The sequence below is a fragment of the Eucalyptus grandis genome, chromosome 2 (assembly GCF_016545825.1).
Source record: "Eucalyptus grandis isolate ANBG69807.140 chromosome 2, ASM1654582v1, whole genome shotgun sequence".
Taxonomy (NCBI): Eukaryota; Viridiplantae; Streptophyta; class Magnoliopsida; order Myrtales; family Myrtaceae; genus Eucalyptus; species Eucalyptus grandis.
Genome location: NC_052613.1, coordinates 22449941 through 22465768, shown reverse-complemented (window position 1 = coordinate 22465768; position 15828 = coordinate 22449941). Strand labels below are relative to the sequence as shown.

General features: G+C 37.5%; 1 protein-coding gene across 7 annotated transcripts; it reads left to right on the top strand.

The window, feature by feature from the left end:
- Window positions 1-1913: 1913 nt before the first annotated feature.
- On the top strand, window positions 1914-15647 carry LOC104436888 (disease resistance protein RPV1). Of its 7 annotated transcripts, XM_039306477.1 has the most exons (11): window positions 1914-2156; window positions 2263-2911; window positions 3021-4113; window positions 8966-9247; window positions 9732-10660; window positions 10870-10983; window positions 11091-11257; window positions 12609-12697; window positions 14343-14532; window positions 14764-15016; window positions 15120-15647. In XM_039306477.1, the coding sequence occupies exons 2-5, from the start codon at window positions 2349-2351 to the stop codon at window positions 10533-10535; spliced, it is 2742 nt and encodes a 913-aa protein (XP_039162411.1). In that variant the 5' UTR covers window positions 1914-2156; window positions 2263-2348; the 3' UTR covers window positions 10536-10660; window positions 10870-10983; window positions 11091-11257; window positions 12609-12697; window positions 14343-14532; window positions 14764-15016; window positions 15120-15647. The 7 variants fall into 7 exon arrangements, with proteins under 7 accessions (XP_039162411.1, XP_039162412.1, XP_039162414.1 ...); XM_039306478.1 differs by lacking the exon at window positions 14343-14532; XM_039306480.1 differs by having other exon boundaries at window positions 14343-14924.
- Window positions 15648-15828: the final 181 nt, after the last annotated feature.

The window sequence follows — 15828 nt, the reverse complement described above, 5'->3', positions numbered from 1 at the left end:
TACCTCACTTTCTTTCACCAAACAAATTTTCATTTTCTTTTTATATTTTATTATTTTTATATATTTTAAAAATCGATTTTTCTTTTCTTTCATTTCTTTCATTTTCTTCTTCTTCCTTGGATTTGGCTAGTTGTTAACCACGACGGTTGCTGGCAACCGGCCACAAGGGAGCTAGAGCCTTGTCACAGGCGAGGCTTGAGCTTGCTTGATGTTAGCGAGCTTGAACCCCACTAGATCTAGGCACGCCTTGTTGAAGGTTGTCAAAGCCTCGTTGACATTTGGTGACCTTGAGCGAGACTCAAGCCCCGCACAGATGGCCAGATTTGGTGAGGCTAAGCTCATTCCATGGTCGATGATCGACCAATAAAGAAGAAGAAAAAGGAAGGAAAAAGAATAAAAATAATTAAGTGAATCAATTTTTTAAAAACTATAATAAAAATTTATTAAATAAAAATAATAAAAATAATTGAAAATCAAGTTTTAAAATAAATAATAAAAAAATATTTGAAATGGGTGCATGGAGGAAAAGATTTTTTTTTTTTTAACAAACAATGAAAAATATTTTCTAGTTCATTTTCAGATTTCAGTAACAACAATGAAAAATATGGTTATTTTCCTGAAAAATGGTTTTTTAGAAAATATTTTCCAAAATGTTATATTTGCTGTGAAACAAATGGAGCCTTAAGAGGATGTAAGTATTGCCCATTAGTTTTTTTTTTTTTTTTTTTTTAATTCTTATTAATAGAATGAGCAAGTCAAGTCGAGCTAGATCTAACCTTCCTTCAAAGCCCTTAGCTGTTCTCTCCATAAAAGCATGTTGTCTCATCGGGAGCAAAAGTAGAGGAGGTCATATTCATAAGGTTGATTTACAGAGTTGTACATGCACATGCTTGAAGCTTTAGATCTATGAATTTCATTGTTCCCATGCTATCCTAGGAGGTTAATCACAAAGTTTTGATTGTTTCAGTTGGGGCATATATGGCATGGCATTAACATGTATTCTTAAATATAAACCCGAGATTCCACCCACTTGGGAGGAGCAAACTATAATGCTTTGTGAAACTGTGAAAAGGAAAAAAAGAAGCCAACATAATAATGTCATTTACATAATAAGATGAATTTAATGTTGCGTTGTAACTCAATTAGTTATTGATTGTGCAAACAAGATCTTTGTAATCATTTGACTTACCTGAGTAAGGACAAATAAAACCTCCCCTATTTACTATCAATCGATTATGAGGTATCACAATAATTCGATGTCCATATATAATAGATTCTCTGGTCATTGTTAATATATCACATACCCTAATATGTTCGTAGGCTTGTATCTTTATTCAAATTGGGACGTGGCGTTTCACCCAAGCCTAGTCTTTCGTAAAATGTGTGCATCTAATCTTCAATTGACCTTAAGCAGCAACAACAAGATTAACTCTATGAATGAATTTGGTGGTCGTCTTCTGATTTTTCTGATAAAATAAGTTTCTTCTTCACAATTATATGCTAATACACGTACCGTCATCATTGGTCCTTCATAATATCATAAAAATCGGATCGGTCATTAACCCTGTACATCCATCGTGGAAAGACACAGGAGGCATTATCACAATCTAATAAATTATTAAACTAGTCGGTGAAGAATATGCTTTACCAAAAAAAAAAAAACCACGGGCATGGGTTTTGTTAAAAAAAAAAAACCAGGGGCATCGGTATTGCTGATTGGTTTTCTTTTCTATTTTTTAATAATTTGAAAAGGCTAGTGGGGTCAAGAAGTCCATCACGCAGTAGGCAGGCTCCACGTAGTACGCAACTTCCTGCGGAATTTACGCCTGCGATAATTGACCTTTGCTTTTTATTTTCTAATTGTTTTATTAATAGAAAAAGCAAGTCGTGCTCGCTTCCAAACAAAACGCCTGCGTGGGCTCTAAGCACCCTCCGCAGGATGCTGTGGAAATTAACTCTTGCAATAATTGACCTCTCCGTGCAGCATGAATCGCAACGTTCGATCAGTTGAAGAGTCTTGGACCGTGGAGTAGCAAGAACTCAGCATCATTCAAGCACGCACGTTAAGGTTGGGGGCTGGTAATTCAACGTCGAAGGTTGAGAATCGGGGGAGATCGCAGCAGTGGGTGGATTGTTGTTGTTTGAGCACTCTTCAGGTAATCTACGGCTCCTTTATCCTCTCCTCTTCTCACTTTCCTGCTTTGATTGCTCTGTTTTCCTCTGACGTGTTCTGAATTGAGTTCTTTTTTTTGCAATTTCCAGATCTGGGATTCCATCTCTTTCTTCTTTTGAGACTCTGCTCTATCAATTCCTTTTACTGGCTATCTATTAGAATCAATCCTCTCGAGATGAAAAGGAAAGAACCCACTCCTTCAGAAGATCCAATCTACGAGGCGTCTTCCTCATCCACCTCTCTACATGTAGATGAGTACCAAGGCGGAACCGAAACGCCGAAAGAAAATGAGTGCCAAGTGTTCTTGAGTTTTAGAGGAAAAGATACTGGTAAAGGGTTCACTGATTATCTCTATACTAGCCTTGTTGATGCAGGAGTTCGTGTGTTCAGAGAGGACAATGAGCTCCGTGTTGGTACACAGATTGGTTCGGAGCTTCTCTGCACTATTATGCAGTCTAAGATCTCGATCCCTATTATTTCCAAGAACTACGCTTCCAGTAAATGGTGCCTTTGCGAGCTGGCTCAAATGTTGAAGTGCAAGAGAAGCAAAGGGCAAATAGTGTTGCCCATATTTCACAAAGTGGAACCCTCGCAATTGCGACATCTTACAGGGAGATGGCGAGAAGCTGTCAATGCACATAATGAGAATTCGGATGAAATGGTTGTGAAGGAATGGGAAGGAGCACTCAAAGAAGTCGGTTCCATGCTAGGATGGGAATCGGACAAAATTGACAATGGGTATATCATTCTCCACCAAAAAACTGTTTACTTTATCTAACTAGATCTTACCTGAAAAAGAATATACATATTGCTATCATATATTGAAACTTATACTGTTATCTGGCAGGCATGAAGGAACATTGGTTAAAATTGTTGTCAGAAAAGTTAAGAGCGAGTTAAAAGAACTTTTTCTCTTAAATGTTCCTGCACAGTTGGTGGGAATTGATGATCATGTGGAATCGATTATGGGCAACATAGATGGTGAATTCAATAATACTAGTCTTATCGGAATTTATGGAATGGGCGGTATCGGTAAAACAACTCTTGCTAAGGCATTATACAACAAACTCTCTGGTCATTTTGAGTACCATAGCTTCATGGCAGATATTCGAGAAACATCTCGGAGAAAGGGTATTGAATGCATACAAAAGCAGCTTATTTATGATATTCTTAGAAGTCAAGATGAAGTGTCTAATGTCGACGAAGGAATTGGTGTCATCAAATCTCAATTTACAAGCAAGAAAATCCTCGTTCTCCTTGATGATGTGGATGATAATACTCACTTGAATGCTTTGATTGGAGATGGTAGATGGTTTAAAGCAGGAAGTATAATCATCATCACAACTAGAGACAAGAGAATTCTTGATGAGGCTAGGACAATCCATATGTATCAACGCAATGAGTTGCCCTTGGATCAATCGTTGATGTTATTTAGTAGACATGCATTTGGAAAGGATTCTCCTCTGAGTGATTATGAGTTAATCTCTTGTGATATCGTATCAACTACCGGGGGGCTTCCTCTAGCTCTTGTAGTTATTGGTTCACTCTTGTGTGGAAAGACAAAAGAAGTATGGAAAGAAACCTTAAATAAATTAAGGAATGCGCCCCATAGAAAAGTGCAAGAGAAGTTGCGGATAAGTTATGATGCATTAGATAATGACGAGCAACAAATATTTTTGGATATTGCATGTTTTTTTATTGGATCATCTAAAAAAACTCCAACTTATATGTGGGATTCCTGTGGCTTCTTCCCAAGGAAGGGGATTGATACATTGAGCCATATGTCTCTAATTAAAATTGACGAAGATGGCAATCTAATGATGCATGATCAATTAAGAGATCTTGGAAGGGAAATTGTTCGTTTAGAAAATCAAACGAAGCCTCAAAAGCGTAGCAGATTATGGATTCAAGAAGCTATTGATGTGCTTGACAGTAACAAGGTAAGAATTTTCTCTACTTGTCTTAGTCAGTGAATGTGAGTTCATCTTCTCTTTCTTGTTTGAGAATAAAATTATTGCTGGTCTTGAGTCCACAGAACTTGCCATTCCTACCAGCGAAAGAGCTCTTTCAGTTCATTGCTGTTCTTGCCTGATTGTAGGATATAATTGAGGAGCAATTTCTTGTTTATTGATGATTGATATATATCTTTACCTGATAATATTGTGACGAGGATTACTCCTTTGCTAACTTCAACGCAACAACAAATTACAAAAAATAACGTTTGACAGAGCACTTTCGCCTGACATCTATAAATTGTCGGGGGCCATGCTTTTCCCACTAATTTGTTTGATGCAAATGTTTGATTTTGCATCCTTCTTCTGATTTCTTGTGAGGTCTTCTCATTCTTTATTCTTTTTCTAATATTGACTTCTTATGGGTTGTTTGATATGATAAATGAGACCTCCATTCAGTTGTGATGATCGGCTATCCTGGTTCCTATATTTTTGAAGTTGGGTTAAGTACGAATTTTGTCCCCTAAGTATTACGGTTTGTGTGATTTAGTCTCCTATCCTTTCTCGTCAATTGTTAGTTAATGGTTAACACTGTCAAGTCGCTGATGTGGCTTTCATATCGAGATTCTTTGGACCATATTTCCTAGTATCATCCGGATGTTCATTGCTATACCATTATTTGCTCTTTTATACTCAATGGACGAGGTAGTAGTAGATCCAGCCATTACTATCAAAGCTATTGGACGTCAATGGTATCGGACTTATGAGTATTTAGACTATAACAGTTCCGATGGGCAGTCACTCACTTTTGACAGTTATACGATTCCAGAAGATGATCTAGAATTGGGGCAATCCGTGTAACAGAACCCTCTATACATAATTGATTTTTGTTCTACAGACTTTTTATAATAGAGGATAATTTTACTCTACGAATGCTAATACTTCAAAACAAAGTGTCTGTTCCGGGCATATGACTTCCAAGAGAGGTATCTACTCATCAAATTATTAAGAACGTAGTATTTGTTTAATGACATTGTTCGAAATGTCTTTTCATGCAATAATAAATTAGATAACACTAATTGATGGTGTACTTCTATCTCGAATTTGAGAAAGAAGAGAATCCTAAGTAGCATAACAAATGAACAGTATCAAAAGTCAATGGAGTCTAAGAGCGTATTTGGTAACGATTTTGTTTCCAGGAACAATTTCTAATTAGAAATGATTTTTTTAAATTCTATTCCCGGAAATAATTTTTGAGTAAAAGAACACGTTTTGTACTTGTACAAAATTTCTGATTCTGGAATAGAAAAAGAACATAAATGTGTTTAATAACTACATAAAATTTCTATTCAAATTCTAAAATTTTATCAAATTATAGAAATTCTATTGATTAATTATATTTATACTAAGTAATGAACATATTAACTAATCAAATTTTTATTAAATAGTAAATAATAAACTATAGTATAAACTATAAATATAAATACTAAATAATAAATTAAAATACAAAATTAAATATGTATTCTATATATAACAAAATTTCAATTTATATTCCAAATCATTTTTTTTTTAAAATAATTTTATTAATTTTTTATTTTTCGTTTTTCCTTTCTTCCTCCCCTCCTCCTTCTCTTCAAGCTGGCGGGTCACTAGCCTTGGGACGATTGGTGACCCGCCTAGATGAGGGCTGGTGACCTCATTGGAGCGTCACTAACCCTCGTCGGCCGAGCCTCGCCCAGCCCAGCCGAGCGAGGCTCGCCCAACCTTGCTGGTGGCCGGGTGGCCTCGTAGGTGGTCGGGCTTGCCTCCGGCGAGCTCGTCGGACCTCGCCCGGCTGGCTTGGCGAGCCCTCGGCAAGCTCGGGCCCAGACCGGTTGCCGCAACCAACGACAAGTGGGTAGCAAACGGCGAACAACAACCACGGCGGTGGCGGTAGATGAAGAAGAAGAAAAGGAAAGAAGAAGAGAAGGGGGAAGAAGAGAAAAAAATGCGCTTGATTCTTGGATTTGTTCCTGTGAACAAGAATCAACTTTTTTATTTTATTTTTAATTCTTAATTCTGTTCCAAATCTATTTCCAGAACAAAAAATAGAAATTTGTTTTTGAAACAAAAATTTTACCAAACACGATTTTGTTCCAAAACTACTCCCTAAACAAAGAATTAGAATAAGTGTCTGTTTAGATGGTTACAAAACAGGCCCTAAGTTATCATTAAAAATGTGAAAAGTGATGCATATTTAAATGCACTATTTTGAGTAGAGGCATTCGTTAATGAGAATATAAATAAGAGTTTTATTTGCCTACGTTATTTAAAACAAACGTACTCTTTTGATAAAGTAAGTGACATTAACAATAAATTATTTTAAGATCCTATTTTTGGGATTAGAAAAAATAAAGTATTTTCAGGAATAAAGACCACGAAACTAATTGACTTCATTTCAAAGAATAATTAAAATTTATCAAATATATTCATAATCACGAAATTTTATAGAAAAATAGTTATTAGATATTTATCTATAGATAGATATATCTGAAAATTCCTTCTTAGGATACGATTTTGGTAATTTTTGTATACAAGGATATTTATTGTTGAGATAATAGACTTATTTTACAACATCATAATATACATTTACAAGAATATACATTTCCAATGATATGTTTACCACTATATTTTATAATCAATTGGGGAACCATGTATTTTCAACAAAATATGTAGGAAGAAACACATCTTGAATCACATAAAGAAAATTAAACAGAGACCATGAAACTTGTTAAGAGTAAGGATTTTGCAAGAAAAAACAGAAAGGGAAAATGAGGGAAAGATTTGAAATTGATGGAGGGGAAACATACGTGTGCAGCTGTGCTTAAGCAATCTGTGGAACTTGACGGTGGTTCATCTTCTTCATCAGTGAAGTTGCCATTTTTGAGGTCAGGGCCTGGCTACTTTATCCACTGCACGACCCTCGCAACACCGACGTGAGGGCTTACCGACCCTCTCACAGTGGTGGCAATTAGTCACGCCACCATTGTGCAATTTGAGGATTGGCAACCCTTGATGGCGAAGGCGACCTCTCCTTTCTTCAAATACCCCACCTTGCATGTTCTTCACGTGACAGCGTCTGTGAAATCATCTTCAGAGGAGATATCAATGACGATTTGTGTTCTTGACCTTTCTATTGTTTATGCTTCTTGATTGATTGTTGGTGAGCAGAATGTTTTCACGGGTCTGATTTTAAAGCAGCTAGCTGGTTGTAGGAACCTACTTTCTTTTGTTGCAGTGATTTCCGAAGGTTTCGCATGGTTCTTTTGGCGACTGCGTCTTGGTTATGGAAATTTTTAGCCTTTTCTTTATGCGGCTCCCATTGGTTACCATGACAGTGTCCTGTTGCCTCAATTTTATTTCTTTTAAATGAAACGTTAACATTTTTTTGTTAGACAAATTAGATAGAACTAACAAAAGTACTTGATTGCATGAATCAAACAAGTTTTAAGAGTTGATTGCATATTTTCAAAGTTTTGGTACTCGATTGTACTTTCACGATTAATTTTGAGACTTTTACTGTACTTATTACTTTAACTTTTGTTGTCACGTAAATAGATATGGTTTGAAACTGCGTGATGATTAGTTTTTATTAGTAATGCAACTAAAAGCAATTATAACATACGAATGATTTGTACAAGTATGAAACAAGCATTTGCAAATGTCATGAGTATCTTTAACTGAAAAACACTGAATATAAACATTAAATGCAATATATAATGAAGTAACAAGATTATGGAAAAATATGTTGCCGATGCTTCTCGGCGAGTTGCTCAAAGGAAAATGTAATCAACTAAACAGTACATTGCTTAGAATTGGAAAAAGGGTATTTATGAATTTATTGACAAAAAATACCCGAGAAACTTTTCAAAGAAAAATAAGTAGTGTCTCATCCGTAAGATTAAAAAATTGAAGGAAAATTTGAAACCACCAAACAAATCTGCATTGCGACTCATGATTTGTGCTCAATCCTAAAACGAAAAACAAATTTGAGTTCCTAAAAATATTTGGTTACAGAATGTAAAAGACTTGAGTTTTTCGAGTATCCAAATTAATGAATTTTTCCATCTGATCATAAATAAGATCTCATTAATCTATGGGCAAATTGATGAAAAATTTAGAAGACTACTATTTCACTGTAACAAAATCACGCGACAATGAAAAGGTGGACCAAACCTCTGTTGTAATAAGAGGAGTAAAAATCATCTCTATAACCTTTGATATATGATTGGTTTTTCTTCCATTTACGTTGAAAACTCTCATTGAAGCAACACAACAAAAAATGACTGCAACACACGTGTGTACTTTCTGGGATCACATTCTTGTTTTCATTTTCCTATTGAGATTCTTCAATTTTGATACATATTTTGATGGCCAGTTTGATAGATGTGTTGGATTGTAAGTCATGTGGTTTCACATATAAACGATATGAGTTGGTGTTATGTTGTTTAACATATTAAGGACATAAATGCTGCTAGATATATTTGAAATACTATGTGCATGAAGAAAGGCCTTCTTTTGTAATTTCAGTAAAAATAAATAAATAAAGTTTTTGAAATTCCAAAGACGCAAATTGCGAAGGGCAAATTGGAAGAGGAAAAGTTTGGGAACAACCTATTGAGCTTCACGTTTTTACATGGATTAGACATATAATATGCAAACACAACTTGTCATTTCACGAAATTGAATGGAAGAAGCCTACACCATAATAGTATGACGACAAATTGAAATCATTACTTATATATAGTTGGTCTCATCTCATCATTCAAAACTTATGGTTCACAATGTTCCCTAATGATAGGGCACTAATAAGATTGAGGCCCTTCGTCTCGACAAATATGGCTTGGGAAGAAGGTACACAGGTGAACAATTCAAAAAAATGACCAACCTGAGGTTCCTCCAAGTAGATGGTGTGGATTTCATCGGAGATTTCCAAAACTTTCTTCCTGAATTAAGATGGCTTCAATGGAAGGGCTGTCCATCGAATTTCACTGCAGACAACTTTCATCCGAAAAAACTAGTCGTACTCGATCTATCAAACAGTGCCATTTCAGAGGACTGGGGAGGATGGGATCCACTCAAGGTAAGACGTAAAGAAGGCATTGAAGTATTTTTTAACGTAACATTTTTTTCTTTGTACATTTGAAAATTGATTTTCACAATTAAATTAGCCGTTTCTCTTTAATTTGATACTACTGAACGAAAACATGGTGCCCAATGATTACATCTCTCTTCCATTTGGACTTGTCATATGCTTTTTTGATATTATAAGTTGCTTATGTCTAATCGGAAAATATCACTTTTGAAATTTTATTCGAAAATAAATGGAGTTAGCACTTGTACACCCTAACATTCTTTTGCAATCGATGTGCTTAGAAAACATTTATCTATTGACGTGGCCAAACATTACTTAAAGAGGCATTTAAAATTAAATAAGACAACCGCGAAGGAGTAGAGGAGCACGGGTAACTTTTGAGGAATTCTAAAAGGTCGAAAACATAAGGAGTAGTGAAAAATCACAAGTTGTGAAGGTCCACTTACACTGACGTATCATTTCTTTCTTCCAGATGGCAACTGAGCTCAAAGTTCTCAACCTCGATGAGTGTAAATTTTTGAAAAGAACTCCCGACTTGTCCACTTTCAAAAGGTTGGAGATTTTACATCTTGTACTATGTTATAATCTAGAAGAGCTTCATCCTTCTATTGGAAAATTGGCATCATTGATCGAGCTGGACTTAACAGATTGTGTATCGATTACGAAATTACCCGAAAGCATTTGGAATCTACGAAATCTGAGGGTCTTGGATATTAGTGGCACTCACATAACAGAATTGCCTGATGCCATTGGGATGTTGGCAAAACTCCAAAAGTTAAGTGCTTGGGTTTGCAAACTGGAGGGAGTATCTAGTAATATATGCAAACTGACTTCGCTAGAGGAGCTCTCCGTTGGTTATTGTGAGAAGCTTCAAGAATTACCACCCTCCGGCTTAACCTATCTGCCCTCCAGCTTAACCGATCTGGTGATCGCCTGGCAGGGGCAGTCTTTGCCCCATCTTTCCCAGCTAACCCGTCTCAAGAAACTATGGCTTTTCCATTGTCATCGGCTTGAATGTGTCCCAGAGCTTCCCATTGGACTCTCAGAGCTTAATATTGCAAGGTGCGGAAAATTGAAAGCCTTGACGAATTTGTCAGACTTGAAACACTTGCAATATTTCAAAATTTGGGAAAGCCCATCTCTCGAAGGATCGCCCGACGTGTCGAATTTTAGGCGTACGCAGATGATAGAACTTGGCTTGAAAGAGTCCCGGGGCTTCATGGGGAGCTTAATATTCGAGCGTTCACCCCGCTGGTTTCCTAGGCCCGAAGATTGAAGCCACCGTTCGCACCGCTCATCCACCGCAGGCAGGCGGGCAGGTCGGTCGGCGCGGCGGAGATGACGACGGCGACGGCAACGAGGCGACGCCACGGCTAGCAGCGCCCTCTCCATCCGCTCCAGGTAAACGCATGCACGCGTCTTTCCTGTGGTCTCTCAGCTTCATCTGCATTTTAGAACCACGTCGCTCCGACGCGCGAGCTCATCGATTGTTCGGATTGGAGATTTTAGTTTTCTCAGTAGTAAATGTGTAGGGCGTGATGCAGATGATCGATCAATCGCATTTGAAGTTTAGAGTCGATCCATCTCATGTCGTAAATTTGCAATTGCAGACAGTTGGGATGGCGGTGTTCAGTTTCCTAGCGGTGGCCTTCTAGGTCTTCTTGGGACTGTTGCTTGGGAACGGGGCTGCTGAAATCACCATGACGACAATATTCTCTTTTGTGGTAACTCCCTTAGCGTTTACTTTGTGCCATGATGACATTGATTGCTTTTCTTTCGTCAGTTTTCTGGGAATTGATGGGATTTTCCACATATTTCCCCCGATTTTCAGGTGTTCTCGGCGATGTTTCTGTTCGTCTGGTGTACTGCGATAGATCCGATGGATAGGACCAGTTATAGAAAGAAGAAGAGAGGCTCCGAAGCAATGGCGCTCGCGGACTTTTGTGCCTATTCCTCGAGCTCCCTTTTCCAATTTTGATGCTTGATTTGCCTATCCGGGTACTTCTTCTTTCTCTTTTTTTCTTGAATGATGATGGAAGGAAGGTTGGGGTTGATATTCTGTGGAAGTCTAATGGTGGATCCTCTGTATGTGTATACGAAGAGATATGTAATAAAGCAAAGAGATTAGCCTGGGAGATATCCTTTCGCGGCATATCGTCGAGTCTTCGCCGCCCGATTTTGCTTAGCTTTGGAGGAGAGAGCGAACTCAATAGGTAGAAGTCGTGGCGTGGCATATGGATGAGCTGAGTAGGAAAGTAGTGCACAAAGTTCTGTGGATAAGCTGGACATTGTCGTTTGGGGTACTATCTAGGAAAATACTTTGAACTTGTACTTTTACAAGATGGGCCCACCTCCTTTTGGAATTGAAGTTAAACGTGTGGGAGTGAAGGGTTGTAAAATTAGATAATATCCTTGGTCTATGATGACAGAGAAAAAGGCGCTTTGTCTTAGTCAAGTAGTTTTATTTTGTTTTATCGCCTTTTCAGGGTTTAGTGAAGTCGGGAGTTGGGGCTCCTCTTTGTTTTTTGTTCTGCTTAGTAGATATGTTTTGGGGTTTGCATTATCTTTTATAGAGATGGATAGGTATTTCCTCGTTGCCTTACTTATTATACTTATTGCATAACAAGGAAACCGAGGAGAAAAGAAATTGAGATTGGGTGCCGGAGGAGCGATTTGTAATACTAATTCAGGGGTAGATGTTCATCTACCCACTGACAAACTAATATGCAATCAATTAAAAATGAACTATGAGTACGGGTTGTAATTGCAATAAGGGTTTGCTGCTGAGTTTCTCCCTTGCATGAACACAGCATGTGTTACGTTTGCTGGAGAAAGGAATATTAAAAAAAGCGCGAGCCAAGATTATTGTGTTTGGTCACCTACCTGGTTCTTGGGGCTTGAACTTTTGTCTCTGCCTTCCTCTTCAAGTGATATAAAGGAGTCACAATTATTTGATGACACTGATACTTGGATATTCATGCATTTAAATTGTTTTACCTGTATTTAGTTGCTCCCAAACTTTCTTGTAATGAAAGAAATGTCTTACACACATTATTAGGAGGTGAATGTCGTCATCGAGGTTAACCTATGTCCAAGTATTTGCCTTCTCATCTCTGCTTTTAGGTGAAAAGCTAGTGGAATTTCGCTCTTCGTCGATGGTATTTCATTGTTATGGTATGCTGAATGCTGATAAGTTCCTCGGATTAGTTAGAGCATGATGATTGGTGGCTATTAATTATACCTATGTGAGATCTTTACCTTAAAAGTTGGTTTTAGGTTGCAATCTGTCTAGGATGCAATTTAAAAGATGGAAGTTGGTCACATCATAATCATTCCCAGTTTTGATCAGGAACAGGATCATTGGAGATGGAGAATGGGATTCTCGCTCCTGGTCCCAAATATCCAAGTTTGCCTATTTAATTGGGACTCAATCTCATCGTAAGTAAAATGAAGCCCCAGTTCTCATTGTGCATGACCCATTGTACGTCTAAAACAATATCTAAAGGCCAAACCTGCTAAGTCGGGCTAACTTTGGGCATGGAAATACAAGGGGACTTAAAATGAGAATGAGGTGTTGCCTCATCCCGAATTAGATTGCATGGAAGATTTAATGGCTGGTTATGACAAGGCTGAAGATACTTTCCATACAGACTTGGGAGAGTCCATAAGCTTTCAACCGGATCAACCTTTTATTGCTGGAGTTGGAAGTGGTCTCTACATTCATGAGAGGGTGGGGTAAATAGGAGGTCTGCTGTGCCTCCACAAACAGCAATGGAGCACAATGCCCTAACCTTTGTATGGCAGAATCTCTTCTGGCTGGGGACAGAGTTCATTTTTTGCATCATAGCATATAGCTCTTCACCTTGTCTATTTATTTCATCTTCTTGTCTTCTTCTTTTCACTGCCATCGTCTGGTTTTGCATTCGTTTTGCTCTCTTCTGTACTTTTGCCCCAATGCTTCTCTAGATAGCTTTCTCGAGAGTTACAGGAGCTTCCTCAATGGTGTGCTTCTGTTGTGGTGGCTCTTGTGCTTTTGATTTATACATTTGAGCTTCATTTCCCTTTTTTAAAAGATAACATGTAGGTATTAGTACAGAAAAAATGATTAACAATCTATTTCTTTAGAACTTAATTTTCTGTAGTCTTATGATTATTGATCCAACGCATGTTCCGATTTCAATCATGTGGGATTGGTCTTAACAACATTTAACTTGAGGGTTAAATTTATATGTATTTATATTGCGGGGACTGCCTCCCATATGCGAATTGATAGATCTTCAACTGTTGTTTTGTGTAGCTATGATGTGACATCTATGTATGACTATCTGAAAAATGAATGTCCTCGGCATATCTATATGGAAATTGGCTCTAGGCAATCCATCAAGATTCAAGATCTTAGTCTTAGGGCTTGTGCTTTACTATGGTGGAATCCTCTAGAATCTAGTATGGTGGAATCCACTGGAATCTAGGATTGTAGAATCCTCTTATGTTTCTCACATTGTGTTTCTTGATTCTTTCGCAAGATTGGCCCAGATTTTTACTGATTCTTGTTCTTCTACCTTCGTATGAATCACATACATCTTTTCGGGTCTAGTACAGGACATGTTTCATGATATGTCCTTTATGGGGATAATGGTGCTTGTGCCGTTTGCAAGTTTTCAATTGGCTGGGATTCTCTTGATACAGATACCTGTATTCATATTGCACCTTCCTATTATCCCTTTTGATTTCTTTTTTGACTATTTCTTCATGCTAGAATGAAACATTTTCCGTGCTGTTAATCAAATCAGTTCAACTCTAATAATTGTGCTCTAGACAGAATCAAGTCATTGACTTGATTAGATGGTGACAAACGTGTCGCTGTTTTCTCATCAACAGGCTGTGACAGCAATGGTGTAGCAGACTATGCAATATATTAACCAGACAGCTGATTTTGAGACAATGATAGAGCTTATTGGGACACTTTACTCTATTGCCCTGTGATGGTTAAAATGTGAAATGAAACCCTATTGCAGATTATGTTTATGAGCAATCTTTTTTTTTTTCCTTCCCCGTGGTTTCTATAGCTAGTTTTGTTATGCAGATATATGTCGAAATTGAGAGAGCACGGTTGATTAAGAAGATTGCAAAAGTAAAGGAAGAACAAGGTCTTATAGCAGAAGCTGTTGACTTTATGCCGGAAATTGCAGTAACTAGAAGCTGACTACTGTTGTCACTGATCTTGTAATTGATTTTTCCTTGTCCAACATTTCTATGATGGGTTTAAATTGCAGGTAGAAACTTTTATGTTGTGTCCACTATCTTTTAACTAAATTGTTTTCACTGATCAATCGCTACCTAGTATTCAAGTTAGGGTTCAAACCATGAACTTGTATGGCTTTATTTAGTTGGTACATACTCTTCTTCCTTTCTAGCTTTATAGCAAACTCTGACGATCAAGATGTGCTTAATGGATCTAAACATACATCTCAGTTTACCTAGTGTTCATGTTGTTAATGATGTAGGTATTACTCACATAACAACAATTACCTCAAGATATGTTGATGCTATAAGGCCACATGGTGAAGGGAAACCCAGAGCAGTTGATACCGGTGAAGCTCTATTGTTGTTGAGTCTTCACTGAGTGTTTTGAGGCACGGCTGTAGGTTCTAAGGAAAATCTACTGGTACTTGGTTCTATCACCACATAATCCTATGTAGTCAAGCCTTCTTAATGCCGCTTTAAGGATCAAAATCTCTCATATATTACCCAATTCAGGTACCATTTTTGAATTGTTCTGGGTAATTGGTTGTACATCTTGCAACATCTCAATAACGTGCCATAGAATTTGGTTGACCATGCCTTTGTTACTTTAACGCAGGTTGCTTCTGAAACAATTGGTCACACTGGAGGCTATCCAATGGACTGTTCTTTGGAGTACTTTTAAAGATGAATTTGAGAATGAGAAAAACATGCTTGGAGGTGCACTTGTTGAGAAGGCAGCAGAAGATCTTAGACAGAGAATCATTAAATGTGTAATTACAGAACTTTGTCATTTGTGACTCACTCTATTTTCTGCAGAATATTATTGTTGTTTCAAAGTATTACCCGAGGATCATTTTTAAAGAGACTTCCAGAGCTGTGATGCCTTAGTATTTAGATCTGATTATGGGGAACATTGGTTTATGTTTTATGAATGATTTTCAAGACCCCACATTTAACCCTGAGCAGCCTCTCTGCCTGTAATCCCTGATTGGGACATGGTTGCCGGACTTGGATACAAATTCTAAAATAGTGGAAACGAGGTTCAGGTGCCTTGAAAGCCGAAGGCTTGTCATGGAATTGAGAATGTAGTTTCGTTCCGTAAACATTTCTGACCGACATATATGTGTGCACTTGGCTTAGTCAACTTTTGCTCATAAACTTTTTAGCTGTGTAATTGTCTGGTATTGTGAAACCATTTCTTGTCCCATGGAGCCTGAAATTTCGATGCCCTTTGGAAGGGTGGGAGGAGCTGTGCTATATTGCTATAATAGTTCAGCAAGTTTTTTCTACTAGTATTATCACTCACCATTTCCGGCATATAAAAG